Source organism: Adiantum capillus-veneris, chromosome 1, assembly GCF_014529385.1.
Source record: "Adiantum capillus-veneris isolate H3 chromosome 1, ASM1452938v2, whole genome shotgun sequence".
Taxonomy (NCBI): Eukaryota; Viridiplantae; Streptophyta; class Polypodiopsida; order Polypodiales; family Pteridaceae; genus Adiantum; species Adiantum capillus-veneris.
Window position 1 is genome coordinate 5,166,460 of NC_140931.1, and position 18,687 is coordinate 5,185,146.

Here is an 18,687-nt window from a genome sequence, read left to right on the forward strand (position 1 = left end):
ACTTATGTACTTAACACGTGTTCTACCAAAGCCTTGCAGTCTATGACTTCTTATGAAGCATGGCATCTTGAAAAAAGGAGTACACCTCTTTTCTAATCGCATCTTGAAAAAAGGCTGTTAAATGCATTTTTGTTAATTACAATATTGAAAGCAAAGGTTACAAGTTATACCATCCACAACAAAACGTATCTTGGTTTCACAAGATGTGTTTGTGGAAGGTTTTGTTTAGCCTTTGTTATCATGTACCAGAGACAGTGATAGAAGCTCACAAGACATTTATGACACTTTGTTGCCTCTATTTAATGATGGAAACTTGAATGTAAATTCCAATGAGGTAAATGTACATCCTATGGAGGTTTCTAAAAATGTTACGGATTAGCCTATTACTGATGTTGATATACATGACGTACTTGATGTGGAAAGGGTTGAGAATGAGGAGGCTAGAGGTATGCCAAAATGGCTGGTGCATGCTTTGCGTAAAAGTAAGTGGATGCACCTATGTCTAGTCATACTCGTTCAGGTTCTCACGATATATCTTATACATCAAATTGTTATGCTTTGGCTGTTTCTAATTTATGTGATGAGGTGGAACCTCTTTCTTTTGATGAAGCACATAATTCAAAAAATTGGATGGATGCCATGCGATCAAAATATGATGCACTTATAGAAAATGGCACATGGACTTACGTGATTTGCCTCCTGGAAAAAAAGGCCATTGGTATGAAGTGGGTTCACAAGTTGAAACATAAGCCTCATATGGTGAGATTGAGACTTGTTGCAAAAGGTCATGCAAAACAAAAAGGCATTGATTATGAAGAGACCTTTGCTCCCACTTGTCGTATGACTGATGTTCATTCTTTATGTGCATTGGCAACTCATTTTGGATGGAACATACATCAATCAAACATTGTTACTGCTTTTGTGAATGGTGATATATTTTAGGAAGTTTATATAATGCAGCCTCGCGGTTTTGCCAAGAAAGGACAAGAATATAAAGTGTACAAATGTAAAAAATCTTTGTATGGGTTGAAGCACTCTGCTTGTGCTTGGTATGATAAAGCTAATACTCATTTGGTTAAAGAGGCTTTCGCCGAACAGTCCAATTGAAACACTTTGTATATCAAGCATGAGGGTGTTTTATTTCTTATCTCCCTTCTATATGTAGATGATTTTTTGATTACTAGTTCAAATGAGACACACATTGTTGAATTCAAGGCTGATTTTCATGCTACTTTCAAGATGAAAGACTTGGGGCTTTTGCATCATTACTTGGGCGTATAGTTTAAGCAGTGTGATGGAGGTATTTCCTTGTGTCAAACAAGCTACATAGAGACATTACTATGTAGCAACAGGTTTGAAATTAAGTCTTCATGATGTTAGTGATCTTGCCGATGTCACTCTTTATGAAACTAATGTCGAATGTCTTATTTATGTATGCAATATGAGGCTAGATATTCACTTTACAGTCTCATACATTAGAAAATTTATGCATAGCCAAGGGTCTAAGCACTAACATGCTTGCTATCAACGGGATCTTTCGCTACTTGAGCGGCACTTTACATTTTGGGTTGTTTTATCCCAAGGGGGGATCATTGCCTCCAAATTTAAATGCTTTTTCGGACTCATATTGGGCTGGTTATTATGACACGCGAGTGTCCACAAGTGGTTTTTGTTTCATGCTCGACAGTTCATGCATATCACGGTTGAGCAAGAAGCAATCTATTATGACCACTTCTATGGCTGAGTGTGTATGGCTCATACACTTTATGAGTGATTTGGTTGTTGAAGAGGACACTGCCAACATCATCTCCACTGACAATCAGAGGTCATTGGTAGTTGCAAGGAACCCAGTTTTTCATGCCAACATCATCTACACTGACAATCAGAGGTCATTGGTAGTTTTGAGGAACCCAGTTTTTCATGCTCGCCTAAAGCACATTGAGTTGCATTATCACCATATAAGAGAGAGACTCTCAGTAGGAGAGATCAGCTTGGCTTATGTGCCGACATAGGACAACCTTGCAGATTAGTTCACAAAGGCATTGCCTAGTGAGAAGTTTGAGGTTTTACGCAAAGCTTTGGGCTTACTTCCCTTTGTGGATTGATCATGTCCTCACGGCAGTGCACTTGCCTATACACTATGTACCAGCTCTCGTTCACCGCATCACTCCCAAAGGGATTTGATACCATAAGCATGGTAAGGATGTGTGTGAACACACTTAGGACCGCCATGGCATTTTTCCCTTCGCTAGGAGGTTTTTTCTCCCGTGTATTGTATATACATCTATCATTCTAGGGCTAGCTATTGTCCACTAAGCAATACACTCTTTGTTGTATGCCATGAGCTTCTTCATCTTTTGCAAGTTGTGTGTGCATCCTTGCGACCCCAATTCCAACAAGAAAAAGGATGTGGGCAGAGACATAGGATCTTTCTCATTAGTGCGCTTGATGTGGGAGTTTGAGCAAACAATTGGACTAGATTTGAAAAGAGTTGAGCAATGATTGAGTTGGATGAGAAAGAGGCATGGTTAGATTCCAACTCAATGTTGTATCGGTTGGCTCTCATTCAAAACATGTCTAAAAACGACGATGTGGAAGCCTTGGTTCGGTTGGGCTATGTACAATGTGTAATGATTAGAGAATGAGTTGTGGCTAATCTCTAATGCTATGTAGCTTGAATTGTGAACTATCGCCAAACCAATGTAGTGTAGTGTGTTTAGAGATCCTTGATTGGAAACCTAGTCTTTCACAAGTTTCATAAGAGAGCCCATTGACTTCAGTCTCCCAAGTCAAGCAATATTGTCAAAGTTTTAGATTTTACATTCAATTCCACTAGAATGGGGGATCTAATTCATCAAGGAAATCTTGTTGCGCACAATTACTTTAATAGCATTGAAACTTAGCACATCTCACCCATTCTTGAGCTTCCTCTTGCCCATTTAATCTCCCATTCCTTCTAGTTTTTCCTTGCATGCAATTGTTGCAACATGTCTTAAGTCAAGGGCTCCAAATTCTACGCCTTGGGCTATATATATCTTTCATTTGTTTTTCTTTAGGGTATAGAGGAGCATGAGATTCTCCTTTTTAAACTCTTCATACTGTAAGTTTTAATCATACCAAGCCTTGCATCTTTACTTCTCCACATACATAGCATGGACTACCTTAAGGTTCATTTGATTCAGCTGGTCAAGCTCATCCAAAAATTGTGTCTAGTACAATCCAAGGTCAGTCACACTTTAAGCATAGGGAGCAAAAATTCCATGAAAAATAGTACATTGAGTTTATTGATTAGCTCAAATGGAGTTGATCATATTCTCATTTTAGGTAACACTGTAATCCCAAAGTACTCCCGGTAATTTTGTTCCCATGGTGGTTTGTCCCTCTTAATTATTTTGGGGAGTGGAGTGCATATAGCCTTATTTGAGCTCTCATCTTAACCATTACAATTTGTATGATAGGGAGAAGAACAATTGTGAGATACAAGGAAGATACTCATTCAAGAGATGGGATCACTAATCACTAAAAAGCTCATTTGTAAGACCAAACCAAATATATATTTGATCAAAGAGGAATTTTACCATTGGTCAAGTATTCGCTTGGCATGGCCTCCTCCCATTTAGTTAAATATTTTGTTGCCATGATTATTTATTGAGGCCCTAGTCCTTGTGAGAGGTACCAATCCTACAAAATCTAAACCCCACTTTGCAAAAGTCCTCTATTGATTATTTGCCACAATGGTATTTGATTATAAGTGGTGTGCACTTGCTATTGTTGACAATCGTCACATTGGCTAACATACTCTAGTTCATGTGAAGAGTGGTCCGCTGAATTACAATACGTAGGATGAATTTCAAAGTTACTTCCACTGAAAAATGACCTCCGTGAGCTCGGACCAACTTTCTACTATGTTATATAGTAGTAGAAATGGAGACCATAGTTTGGTATGTTGACATTATGGTACAAAGTTGCACTTTTCTTGAATGGATTGGCCCAACAGTGCATACAAGTTTGTGCATAATGTCAACTATCAGTATCATTGTAACATCACAAAACTCACCACTTAATCATAAGTAAGATGCTACTTGCATGGGCTAAGCCGCTCTAAGCCAACCACAACGGTTGTGAAGGCAAGGAATTTGTTTCAACACCAACTCATGGTCTTTGTTATCCAGCTCCCCCAATATTTATACAAATTGACATCCCCTCACAAGACATTGGACCAAGTCCTCCAATTCAAGGAGACTATTGTGAGGGTTAGGAGAGACTACATCTTGCTACACTTTGAAACCCACTCGATTTGGAAAAGGGAGGGATCCAAAGGATAATCATTTCCTCTGAAATTACGAAAGAAATAATTCAAAGAGAGGCCCCCTCTTTTGGTGGTGGTATCGTATTTTTGATGCTTGGTTGAGCTGCCGGCATGCCATATATCTGCCTACACTTTCACTTCCAAATTCTTACATCGCATGTTTGCATTCTTAGAGATTTGAATCTTTTGTTTCCTTATTCGAACCATCTTTACTGTGTTTCTCAATCACATTAAGCCACAAGATTGCAAAGTTGTTGTAGCCTCGCACCACAATAAGCATATCCTCGTTTGCTTTCAAGAATAAGAGATGGGAGACATACCTATGAGAATGAAAAAGTGGGCGGGGGGAGGGGGGGGGGGGGGGGGGGGGGGGGAGGTTGTCGTCAAAGTCGACGATGCGGAAGCGTATAGTAGCGGGGAGAATACACGAGAGAGAGAGAGAGAGAGAGAGAGAGAGAGAGAGAGAGAGAGAGAGAGAGAGAGAGAGAGAGAGAGAGAGAGAGAGACTCTACTGAACCAACCAACCTTGGCAATGAATTAATGATTATACAATGGTGGCAAGGTGTATTTATATAGTCACCTTAGCAAATTGCCCTACCCTGACTTAATCAAATAAGTAAAATAAATACAAAAAGCCAAAATAAATAATGGGATCACATTGGGCAATCCACTTGAGATGCCATAACTTTAATGCCCTCTCTGTAGCTCATAGTGGACATAAATAGTGAGACCAAGTCGATTAAGAAGCTACCATGGACACCCCAATAGCTGCAGACTACTGGATACACCTCAGATTTGCTACCCTCAACTTTGTACCTTAGAAGAATGTCATCTTGAGCATCGACTACCTTATAGAAAATTTGAATTGTAGACCACACTACATCCAAGAATCCCCATTCGTGATCTGTGAACACATCACCTGCAAAATACTCCAAGATAATGAATTATGGAACACACTCTATTCATAATCCGACCAATACTAATGGATTGGCGCGCACATCCATATTGTTTTACATACGTCTAATTTGTTCCCTACCAGATGCATGTGCCTTGAACTGCGATCCACGGGTTCAAACCCTGTAACTTGAACTCCAACATAAGGGTCCAAATTATTTATAGGGAGCATTGCTTGCCCCTCTCTGCCACTCACAAGCCTTTGTGTGGCTGAAGCTAGCGGCGGCAACTTCATGATGACTAGAAATCTGGTGTTGTGGCCACTGTGGTCGCCACCACATGTGTCATGCGAATCTCCTCTGTCAAATCTTTATCCGTATTATCTCTATTCAGCTTGCCTTTGCCTTTTGTCTCTTTGTTAGTTCCTGCTTTTGTCTTTGGCTTCAAACTCTCGAGCCAAACAAAACGTAGTGTCACCTTTATAACAACGGATGTCGGACTTCATGGGTACTAAGACAGCTAACTGAGTACCGGTAATGTCGTCCTTGTCAAGGTTGCCTTTGCCTCTGTCCTCTAGCGAACTTGTCCATTTGCTTTTGGCGTCACAATCCCAAGCCAAACAAATCCGCAGTTTCCTTGATAATTTCGCCCGTGCATATGCCGCTAACAAGGAACTGGTTGGCCTTTTCATAGCCGGGTGTTCTACTATGATCCTTTGATCCTGCAGAGTATAGTTTTTGTAATGTGACAGAACATGCATTTCGAAACGCAAGCAAATTTGATCTCTCTCGCTGATGGTCGCTCTCCTATGCCTCGTGCATTTCAAAACGGCGACATTGGCCTAGTTGGCTTTGCACACGCCGGAGAGTCCTTGCCTCCCTTGGGCTTGTGTTTTAGAACGCTTGTCAGCAATCAACGTCGCACTGTCCACCTAGGTCTCAGAATGCTTTCTGATCAACTCGTTCACTTGCATTTTGGGAAGCACAGCACCAATAGGTCCTGTCTTGCTCCTCCTATTCCTCTTCTCCTCGTTCGATTCTCCTCCCTTGCAATCAACAAGCTTGAGGCTCTGATACCTTGTCGAAGCCGACGATGCAAAAGCGTACACAAGCGGAGAGAATACACGAGAGAGAGAGAGAGAGAGAGAGAGAGAGAGAGAGAGAGAGACTCTATTAACCAACCAACCTTGGCAATGAATTGATGATAATACAATGGGGGCAAGGTGTACAGCTTAGCAAATTGCCCTGCTCAGACTTTGACAAAAGTAAAATAAATAGCTAAGGCCAGAATAAATCATGGGATCACAATGGGCAGTTCACTTGAGATTCCATAACTTTAACACTTTGGGGGGGGTTGCCCAATTTGTTGTGTTGAGGAGGGGAGGGGGATTGCCTTGGGTGGAAACCTATGCTTACTAAGGTGAGCATGTATGTGAACATACTAAAAGGGAAAAGGTTAAACCCAATGGGACCCTTGATCTATATAAAGGCCCCTTGACAGGATGCTTGTACACGCATGTCAGAGGAAGGTCTCTAGTTATATGCACAAGAAACTGATTATGCTTGTCGAGTGCTACATCTGGATTTTTATGTGCTTTCTTGTGTCCATCTGTATCTTCCCCCGAATTTATAATAATTAGAACATACCGTCCATGAAGAGAGCATACCACTAACTTAGATGACCTGGACCCATAGTTGATGCCCTTTGGTGCATTTTCAGTTGTCTGAATGAGAAAACAAAGTAATGAACAACTTGTAATCCCTATCCAGTTTCATAGCAGAGTCCTCATCATTTATCATACCCTGCTGCACCTTACACTCATGGCTAGGGACTCGTGTGTGAGTGCAAGAGTAGTCCTGGATGCCCAGCTCTTTGCCCAACGAAAATACCATGCTAACAAATAATTCATAAGCATATTTATATGTAGGTCTGTCAATCAGCAACAAAGATTTTGATGGAGCAATGAACTATCGTCATTTTGTTAGTGCCTTGTCGAGTCCATCTATGAGACAACGATGATGGACTATATAATTGAGAAGAGATACTGGCACTGCTAATGAGCATGACAATCAAGATGGCCGAAAAGGTGTCAAAATGCAGCAGAAAGGATATCGGATTGTTTGAAGTACCCCACAAAAGACTAGAACTTGATCAAGTTTCTGAGCAGTAATAACTGTCCACTAATCTTTTTCTCCTGAAACCAAATTTCATCGTGACTGCGATGCACAAGCTAGTGGGCTACTCTGACCCGAAAAGGGAAAGGCCTCAGATATGGGACTCCTAGCAGAAAAGGCTTAAACTTTTTTCATCTACCTGCTCCAATTAGTTTGATCCTTGACTGCAGTCACACGAGTAAATCGAATAAATAATCATCCAATTTCATACACACAACATTTCCTTGAAGAAGAGCCTGAAAATACTAGCGTGCAAACTGCTTCCATTCGACTGGTTGCTTATGTTATTATAAGAAGGTCTCTCTCTCAGCCCTGAATCGAGAATTGCATGTCTTCACTTATCAATTTCAAAATCTCGTCTTTCCTGCAGTTTGTGACGGCATTTAGAAAGACTAAAAACAATATGAAGTTCGCTAAATTTTGGTTCAAATATACCAACATGTACTACCTGCTCTTTCTTACGTTCACTTCAGTAAGCCAAGCAGTAAGGTAAACCTGCAACGCAAAACAAGGTTGATACCATCAACATTGCTACATTACATTAACTAGAGTTGTTCTGCGAATCAGACATAAGAGTGTTTCAATTGCACATTGAAAAAGAGATGAAGCTGATTAAAGATGTGATTACTCTGAAATACTTAACCCCAGACTACTAGATCGAGTTTGATTACCTTCGGTCATAGACATTACCATATCATACCACACAATCTGTATTTGGAGAAACCAGAAAAACAAAAAACATGATGGAAAAACAAAACCTGTTTACCTGGAAAACTTCTCGCTTTACACTATAGCCAGGTCCTTGTTGAGTTGATACAACAGAATCATGTTCCAATCTAGTATCCAAAAGCCACGGGAGCTTTACGGCTGCCTCAGTGTGAACATTATCCATCAACTTCTTTGAATCTACTCTTTTTGGATGATGAACATCTACCCCCAAGTACAACAAACGATGGAGCTCCGAGATAACGAGCCACTGTCAATAACCAAACACAATCAGCAATAACACAGATGCAGTCATTTATAAAACAACAAATGGTGGTGGTCTGAAGTCCAATTGAGACTTGGGCACAAATTTTTCAAGCACAGCAAGCAGTACTGATGAAAACTGATATTTCAAAATCGTAAAGCCAACAGACCACAAGGTAAAAAAACAGATAATGATGAAAGTTGCATAAATGAAGTTGAGCTTCAGTAATGTGGATGCATAGGAGACATTTGTTTATGTATTTGTATGTGCCGTATCAATAGATGTATTTTAATTTAAAGAGGTCAACACCTACTCGACATATATCTACTACTCACTCTACTTTTAAAAAATTCTATTAGTTAAAAGATTCTTTCATCCTCACTTGTGGCCTTGCCCCCTCCTGTCGTCGCAGTCTTGCTTCTCACATCGCTCACGCAGCGTTGCTGCTAGCCCTGTCGCCTTTCCCCTACTAGCCTTGTTAGTTGTTACTCCCTTCACCTACTGCAGAGCAAGCTCCGCGTGAATTTCGAGGCATCGTCCCCTGCCTGAAACAACATCTCAAAAACAGCGCTCGAAGCCATTTTTACGCACGCTAACCTGGTGAGAGAGAGAGAGAGAGAGAGAGAGAGAGAGAGAGAGAGAGAGAGAGAGAGAAATGAAATGAAATGAAATGTTATATTAACGTCTTCAAAAGGCCAAAATGACCTATGAGACCAATCAGTTACAAAATAGTGAATCTAATACCATGTCTGGGTACAAAAGAACTAGAAAAGAACTAGAAGTGGAACAAAATACTACTACTACTACTACAATCTAAAACTACGTGGGTGTAGCAGCTGATACAATAGGTACCCGGTAAACTGGATGTAACAGTGTGTGAAACAAAGATGGAAGAAATGGTGAGGATCCATCCTCATCTGCACTCTGGATGTCGAGAGAGTATGGCTCGAATCTTCTGTTGTAGTCTCCGTCGATGCTGTGTAGCTCCTCTCCTCAGTCGCGGTCGTCTGTATCTCTGTAGCTCCAATGCTCGGTCGATGAGAGTGCCAGTAGTGGTTGAATGAGTGTGGGACGAGCTCTGCAGTGGTGGCTGCTCCTCTGGCTGTCCCATATCTAGTGAAAAGAAATCTGTAATGTGTCTCTGGGACTGCCTCTCTCTAGCTCTCCCCAGTAAAGTGTCTCTATACCTGTGTAACTCAAGTAGATATAGTCCAAGACATCTCTGATCCTCATAACTCATGACCCTAGATAGAGGACCAAAACCCTCTCTGAATAAGCAGTGGAAACGCCCCCGTATCTCATAGAACACTGTGCAATGACATATGTAGTGCAACTCTGTCTCTGGCTCTCTCTGGCATAATCGGCATATCCTGCTATCTGCTGGTATCCCTCTGAATCTACCAGTCTCAATCTCGAGCTGATGTGAGGATGTGCGTATCTGACCAATGGCACAACGCAAACCATGAGACATATGTGTGTCCATGTAGCTGGGTCGAATCACAAACCCATCTCCTGTGAGGTGGAGAAGATGCTCTCTATAGAAAGCCATCTTCGTGCTCAACTCCTGAGGCGGCTCTATCCATGTCCTCCTGGTGTCGAGCTGGATCAGGTCCTGACGAATGAGTCTAGTGATCTCCACCCGTGTAAGAGACAGCGAGGGTGCCTGAAGAGAATACTGGAAAGGGGGCAACCTGTCCATGGTGAAGCCATGCGTCTGAAACCATGAAGTCATCTGTGCATACCAGCATGAAGTGTCCCCCTGTAGAGCTAACTGTCTGGAAGACTCAAGGGCCAGTCTAGCATATCTGTCTCTAGTAGTATCCCATAGGCTGTGCACAAAGGACACTGATCTGGTAAGCGCCTCAATCTCCATGGGGGGGGCAGCTAGCTCTGCTCGAATGATCGCGTGAGGTACGGAGGCCTTGGCTCTAATCAATCGGGAGATCATAGATACCAAGGGCCTCTCCATACGTCTCCAACCATCCTGGCCTACAGAAGGTCCCCATACCTGTACCCCATACATCATAGCTGAGGCTACTAAAGTATCAAAGAGCCATAACTTTGTCCGAGGTTCCTGGAACTGAACCTGCGAACACATCCTCTCCAAGCCTCCCAAGGCCGCATAAGCTCTGGTCAGTCTAGTCTCTGCTGCTCTCCCCAAAGAAAACCTCGGCCCAGTGAAGACTATCCCAAGGTAAGTGTATGCATCTGTATACTCCACAATCTCTTGACCATACGTGAAGGTCGGTGCCGATCTCCTGATCCACTGCGGTGTGGTGTTAAACACCATGACCTTGGTTTTACCAAGGTTTACAGACAATCCACTATCCTCTGCAAAACTGTGTAATGCATCCAACTGTCGCTGCATACCCTCTGGTGAGTCAGAGATCAAGACAATATCATCAGCATATAACAACAATGGGATCCACGTCCCTGCCAGCTGGGCACCTCTATCACCCTCTCTGTCAATGTAATCAGACACCTCATCAAAATACATACCAAATAGAGTAGGAGACAATGGGCAACCCTGTTTCACCCCGATAGTGGAGTGAACTAAGTCAGATATCCCCTCTGGGGTGCGTACATGTCCCATCACTGATCTGTATAAAGCCATAATCCCCCAAATCAACACTGTGGGCACCCCCATCTCCTGCAGTCTGCGCATCAGTCGAGCTCTCGGTACCATGTCAAATGCTTTGCGGAAATCCACAAAGCTACAATAAATCCGTCTCCCATGTGACCTGCCCTCCTCAATGATAGCTCTGAGTGTCAGAATATGGTCAAGAGTGGAGAAACCCCTCTTGAAACCTGCCTGTCCCTTTGCCCGTACACCCTCACCCTCTGCCCAGTTACTCAACTGCTGCTCAATAATGGATGCATACAATCGTGCCAGTGTGTGTCCAACCATAATAGTGCGGTAATTTCCAGGCTCTGTAGGATCACCTGCCTTAAATATAGGCACAATAGTAGACAACCTCCAAGTCTCAGGTAATCCCTCACACATGACACGATTGAACAACACTGCAAGAACCTCCATCAGCATATCCCTAGCATGTATAAAGTGCTCCGCTACTAGACCGTCATGATCGTAAGCCCTCCTCGTCCTCATCCTGTCAATGGCTCTCTTTACCATCTCAGTGGTAAAGAAGGTGCTCGTAGGTGGACATGGCTCTGTAGGATCTGGAAGGGGATCCTGCCCAGGAACCGTATATAACGATGTCACATACTGGCCCCACACATCAGGAGAAGTAATCACTGGGGGAGGGGAGTGTTCATGGAAGAGTCGCCATGTCTCGCTTGAGTCTCTACTCAAGAACAACTGATACAAGTCTCGCTCCATCTGGGCCAGGTAAGCTCGTTTCTTCTTTCGCACAAGGCGCCGGAAAGCAATCCGCGACTGTCTGTAGGTGATGACTCCTAAATGAAGATCCCTCTGAAGCTGGGCTCTCATCTCTCTGCACTCCTCATCATACCAACTATTCTGGGGCATGCTCCCAGAATGTCGCCTCCGATCCAGTTGAGTGTGTGGGTATGCCTCTGATGCTGCATCATGTAGTGTCTCAGTCAGTAAAGTAGTGCACTCCTCTATTGAGAGGCCTGGAGCAACTGTGCATAGACGATCCCAGATCGCCTCTGTATAAACCGTGTCAGTCTCTGGTGTAAATGTATAACGGGTGTGTGACCTGCCTCCTGATTTCTGGGCTGTACTAAACTGAAAAGATACGGACAGTGTCAAGAGAGCATGATCCACTGCTACGCCCACTGGTCTGGCTCCCACTGTGAAATCCTGAATACAAGGAATAAAGCTCGGCTGTGTCATAACATAGTCCACTGTACTGGCCCCATGTCTGTGTGGAAAGCATGTGAAGCCTGCTGCTCCAGGAAACCGCTGTAAGCCATTAAGTATGGCTAGCCCATGTGTAGTCGTCATCTCCGTGAGGTATCTCCCATACTCAGTCTGCTCTCTGTCATGTGAGCATCTGTCAAACCCCAGCTCACCCACATCCAACTCTCTAAGCATCTCATCTGAAGTGTCGTAGAAGACTGTCTGACAGTTGCCCATTCGAGCATTGAAGTCTCCTAGGAGGATGATATCACCATCCCTAGAAAACTCCCATATATCATCATCTAGAATTGAGAAAGGCGACTGCCCTCTGGATACAGCATATACTGACGTACTGGGGGGGAAGTAACATATAGCAATATATAGAAATCGACCTGTATCAGCTCTCAGCCTCACCCACATGTATCTAGCCTCATCATCTCTCCGTACAATATGTAGTAGTGGCTGTAGCTCCTCCCTAAACAACACCGCTACTCCTCCTGAACCTCTACTCCCATGCTCAGATCTCGTGACTATTCTGTGGGCTGTCTCCCATTTGTATCCCACCACATGTGGCAACAGTTGGCCAGGGGCCTGGTGAGTCTCTGAAAAGAAAACAATGTCCTTGTCTCTGAAACTGTCCTCAAAGGCACCAACATCCAACCTCATAGACCCATTACAATTCCAAGTCGCCATCCTCAATGTGGTCCCATAGGTCTCGCACCGTCATGTAGAGCGCCGCTCTACAATCACCACCCGACCATCTCTGTAAAAGGCCATCTTCCCCTTCTCCCTTGCCGCTTGAATCTCGGGCATTACTTCTCTCATATGCGCAAGTTGTGAGAGAGTGAGGTCATCGCCTAAGAAAATACCTGTCTTCTTGAGAGTAGGTCTCTTCCTCAAGAATTCCTTCTTCTCTTCCAATGAAGGGAAGCGTAGTATGAGAGCTCTTTCCTTTGAAGATTCTCCGGGGCCCTCACTCTTCTTGCCCACTCTCCATGCCTTTGTGTGTGAAGGCTTCTCCACCCCCATCATTGATGTGAGGCTTGTGACCTCTTTTTCCACATTGTTTATGTCCTTGAGGCCAACTGCTGTGGTGACTTCACAGGCTGAGCCATGCGCGCGCGCACAGAGAGAGAGAGAGAGAGAGAGAGAGAGAGAGAGAGAGAGAGAGAGAGAGCCCTGCCTCTCGCCAAATTTTGCAATGCATAATTCCTCATGCAAACTGCAGTTCAGTGCTGATCGTTTTGTAAATTGTGATTTTAAATTCATTTTAAATGCTTTTGTTATGGAATGAGGTACGGATCTCTCAACATTCGCCTGCTTATTTCCTTTTCAAAATGTGTTACACCTACTGAGGGAAACTATAAGTATGACTGGCATGAGAATTGTTGACAGCATCTGTCAATAACTCAAAGCAGAAGCTCTTGGTTCATTAACAACAAACGAAACTCTCCGAATTCGTCAAACTACCAATATTTCCAGTACAAAAGAATAATTTGATAGTAGTAGATACAAGATTTGCAAATTAAATCTCACCTTTATTTTGATCTCTGCAATAAACATGTCAAGGAGCTCCTGTGCCAGCATTTCTAGCATTTCAGAAGAACAATGTCAATGACTGCTAAGAGAAAAAAAACAACAATAATCCAAACAACACCATGGAGCGTTTGTTTGGATGAGTTAAATAAAATCACTCAAATAACAAACCATTCAAACGCATAGATTGCTATACCACCTTCACCATTACAGCAAGCCAAAAGACAGTTACCCCACCTCAAATTCAAAGCTGAAGAATAGCCAAAGAGAGGAAACATATCCAGAAGGAGCTCCTCGTCTGTGAACTTGTATCTCCACCTTGTGAGCATCCTTACACCTCTCTATGCCTGCCTGCTCCTTGCTCTTTCCACATCTAATACCTATATCACCTTTGTTCCTGTTCCGCTGCCTGCTGCATTTGATCTAAGGATACTTTACATGGAAATTACGAGATCTTCCCTTGGGCAATTTAAAATGACTCGGAGGACTAACATAGAATATCTACTGCAATAGATCTCTTTCTAAATGAAAGGATGATGGGATCCTCACCTAGAAATAGAAGAAACCCAGATTCAAGGATTTCATCCAATCATCCTCTGGGGTCATCTGGGGGTGGGTCATTCATTAGCTCGAGGTGGTACAGTATGGCATTCCTATAGTAATAAAATGGGAGCTAAGATGAGAGGAAAATTTTTCAACCTTGGAAATTAATAAAAGCTTAAAGAGAACAGAACCCAATCATAGACCCGAGAGATTTTAATCTAGATTGGAGGCCTAGTCAGGCCAAAACACAATGTTCAAGCCAACCCAATGTCTTTACTCATAGTCATAGGTTTTCTCTAAGGGACAAGAGTGTTCTGGAAACAAAACAAAATTTTAAGTTAAGTATTTTTAAGCAATACATATGGGGATACTTTTGATTCCTACTTTCCTTGTGAGAGCTCTAGAAGAGCAAAATAATAATAAAGGTGTTTCAAATGTTAGGTCTACTTGGTTGACAAACAGATTAGGGCTGGACTGAAAAAGACAGGACAGGGGGATTGGGGTGGTTTGGTGGTGGTGTGTGTGTGTGTGGTGTTGGGGGGGGGGGGGGGGGGGGGGGGGGGGGGGGGGGTCCAAAGGTTCAAGATTAGGTAGGGCAAAAATATACCTAAACCTACCTTATGGTCAGCTTACAAGGATGAAAGATATAGCAAAGCAAAGGGTTTGTATGTTCAGGTCATATAAAGTTTGTTGCAACAGGTGAATTCCAAGAAATCTACACATGGAGGAATCGATGTCAAAGAAGATAGCATTGGTGATAATAAAGACTTTAAAAAATAGTGGTGATAAAGGTAGCAAGTAGTTGGACATGGTCGTATCCAAGATGTTGATGGTAGAGAGAGACTCCATTGGTTTACATTAAGATATATATACCTAGATGAATCCAGGATAAGCCCAGATTCTTTTAAGAGATCATTGTGGGAAATAGCATGATAAAGGGTTGTCTTGTTTAAGGAACCTTGTAAAAAGAAATGCCACATTGTGGAGGTGTTTTAGCGGACTTTGCAAATAGATGATTTGCATCTTGGAGGCGTTTGTACGTCATAACAGTAGTATGGCTTGTTAAAAATGTTATGAAGGATAAGTCATTTCAGCGGTATATTATATCAACAAGATGATTGGTATAAGATGCTTAGTTGGTGCAAGAAATTCAGGATGATAGTAGATCCAACACATCTGAACAAGTAACCTAGTTGCCTTATTTTTAGCACATATGACACATGCTTGCACAACCTCAGCAATGCTACACGTTCCACAAGGCTCCACACAAAGTATCAACAAACAGCTGCTCACAATTATTTTACAGCTATCATTCATGATAAAAAAACCAGACTCTTCTGGATATATAACAAGATGTAGAAAGAGTATATCGAATGAAGAAGACAACACAGCAAATTGGCAAAACACTTTCCTTGGTGTAAGTGAAAAATACCATACAATAAATCGTCTTCATAAGTTTTGAATATGCACAAAGATATTACATCTTACCAAAGCACATGATTCAAGGTTTATAAGAGTTCCAAAAAAATTTATACAATTTTTTTGTGTGTAATTGCAACCTGAAGCTATGTCATTAAAATAAAATGGTTTCGGCAATCTCATCAAAACCCATCATCAACAATCAGTCATGTAAATTTCCAGAATTTGTAGAGATACCATGAGTATAAACTGAGAGAGTTGAGAATACAGGTAGCCCATCTCCATCACCAGCATCTTTATCGAGGTGTTGTTGATCGGAAAATTCAATAAGGTTCCCAGTGACAGGCCCTTTCAGATAAGTTTTCATTGTACCTCCAGCTTTTCGCATTAGCGAAAGACTTTCCACCTGCATAACATTTATCAGACATGTTTTTGTAGGTTTTGGGGCTACTAAACTCTCCAAACATAAGACTGAAAATCAGGCAGTAAATAAGATGAAAATCAAAAAGGCAACTTAGAATCTGTAATTCTGTTTTAACGGCCTTGAGCCACTTCCTGAACATACAAATACACACAGTTTGCATGTCTTCTGTCACTTCTGCAGATTCTTGGATTGATAAAAAGAAATTCCTCAAGGGGCGCCAACCTTTGACATGTCTATGGTGATTTGAAAGAGCTGTGGTGCATCTCTCTCTTTCTCTATTCTGTTCATGCAATTATTGTCTGATTCTGTTCTTCTTAGAGTGTTTGGACTTACTTCCGGGTTATATGCCGTCAAGCTGAGAAAACTTCAAGTGCACATCAATTTATGCACGGCGTAGAACTTTTCAACTTACGCATTGTGTAGAAACCAATCATGTGCGTTATCAATTTGTGAGTACTGCCCGTATCATATCAGTTGGCATGGTATTATCTTGTAGAATAACTGGCCCAAAAAGATGGCCAGTTGCATTTTCAAGGCATTCATAAGCTTGGGGTAGGAGATGCGTTATTATCCCCATAGTGGCAATGAAGGACGATGGAAATTGTCAAGGATCACGACCAGTAAGACATTTGTTTAAACACACTTCTATTAGATTTTAAACTGCCCAATGGGCTAGTACAAAAGAGGGAGACCCTCCTGAACTGAATGACAGATATATGATGACTAAACCACAATATTGGAGGTGGGAAGAGCCACATAGGTGGCTTATAGTGGCAATGAATGCCATTATGCCATGACCCACCATGAAAAACAATCCAAGCTTCCATAAGCCATTGTTCGAGTGTTTCATTCGTGATGCTTTCCTGTATTTTAGTCACCGTCCTTATGTGATCCTTTTCATAGGCATGCCATATGGTACGCTGAACACGATTCACTCATGAATGAGCACGGATATATGCGCATTACTCATGCAAAGTTGAAATGCTTGCATTCAAGGAATTCACATTCCATGTCTCTTCCTTGGCATGACACAGTATCAGAAAGAGCACAAAAAGGATTGAGCATCAAGCATAGGCATTTCCATTGTGATTTGCCACAGTTGATAGATTTAGATCAAAAAGACCCCATTGTTTGCGTGTGTTTGATGAACGGTTTGGCACTCCGTCACTTTGTTCATCTGTATTGCATGCACAGTTTTTTTGAAAGAATAGAATTTTTCCAGTCACTTTACATGGAATGGATATGTTCATGTTTTTGTGTTGGAAGTGGTTTCAGGAATTTTCATCCTCGGAGATTCTTGAAGAAGGTAGACGCATTACTATCGACGAAGTTGAATCATTGAAGGAGCCACAAATGACTGTCGCTTTCGACACGGCCCAAAGAAGCAAGCGTTGCACACCTTTATGAAGTTCAAGTATCGCATGATCCACGCATGAGAGTGGGCCGGCGAAGAGTCCTTTCCAGGATTCCAGACGCTGTTGGCGATCTCCCTCGACGCCATACAATTCGGTACTAGTACCTCACTTTGAAAAGGAGGGGATGTCACGTGCACATCTAACCCTATGTGTACGTGGACAAGCTACTTCATGACATGGGTTCAGTTCAGTTAGATTAGGAAGTGTTCTGGCACTTTTGTGAGTCTGTTCGCAAACCGTGCATGTCCAAGCACAGTAGATGCATATCCTCTAGTTGCACATAGCATGATCATCTGATTACCATCAGTAGCATTTTACAGTGCATAGACCTATTTTTCCTATTTTAGCTAATTTTCACTTATTATTTTTAAGTGACTTTTGTTGGGAACTAGGTAGGGCTATTTTGCTAAGCAAGTACATAAGAAACCTAGCGCTAGCAATTTCTGGCAGAAGAGGCAACAGGAACGAAGTGTTCAACAACCACCTTCTCAGCAAGAACCCCCCGGTGACCAAAACCTAGCGTTTTCAGCCAAGGCAAAGATTAGCGTTTTCAGCCAAGGCAAAGATTAGCGTTTTCAGCATTTCAGAACAACTAGCATTTTTGCACTTGCAGATTCCCTGGCAACAGCAGGACAGATTCAGCCTAGCGTTTTTGGATCATGCAGCAGACCTAGCGTTTTGTAGATTCTCCGCGGCTTCAACGTATGCATCAGCGTTTTCAGTTTTCAGCATAGGCACACCGCAGTAGAAGTCCCGAAACTCGCAGATCACATCTTCCCGCAGCAGATCCTCGCTGCACGGTCAGATCCATCGAAGTTTGTAGTTACAGCCCGGAAAACACAGATTTCAGCATGCGCGTTTTCAGCGCATCGTCGTCGCATCGTCGCCATCGACGACATAGAGTCAGAATTCAGCAGATAAAGATTTGCAGATTTCAGCCATTAGCGTTTTCAGATTTCAGCCCGTCTCGTCATCGTCCTCATCGTCGGCAAGTCCAAGCATTGTAGAGATTTGTGCAATCAATAATAGACCGCTCTCGCCATAGAGAGTGGGGCCTTCGGAGGAGGGTTTTGACAACATTCTGGTGTCGTATTCTTCTCTCTCTCTCAACAAGCAGCAAACGGTGGAGAGGACCTCGCTGCAGCAAGCTGGGGCACGGCAGACGAAGCTGTAGCAT

At 42.6% G+C, this 18,687-nt stretch overlaps 1 protein-coding gene across 1 annotated transcript in view; it reads right to left on the reverse strand.

The window, feature by feature from the left end:
• Nucleotides 1–7,074: 7,074 nt before the first annotated feature.
• LOC147464235 (uncharacterized) overlaps nucleotides 7,075–18,687 on the reverse strand; it is an 84,769-nt gene continuing 73,156 nt past the window's right edge. The window contains exons 4-8 of the mRNA XM_086513746.1: nucleotides 15,909–16,077; nucleotides 13,710–13,762; nucleotides 8,144–8,353; nucleotides 7,826–7,872; nucleotides 7,075–7,741 (exon numbers count right to left, since the gene is read on the reverse strand). Of these exons, the coding sequence (XP_086369872.1) occupies nucleotides 7,684–7,741; nucleotides 7,826–7,872; nucleotides 8,144–8,353; nucleotides 13,710–13,762; nucleotides 15,909–16,077 (537 nt within the window). The 3' untranslated portion in view covers nucleotides 7,075–7,683. The remainder of the gene's footprint in view (nucleotides 7,742–7,825; nucleotides 7,873–8,143; nucleotides 8,354–13,709; nucleotides 13,763–15,908; nucleotides 16,078–18,687) is intronic.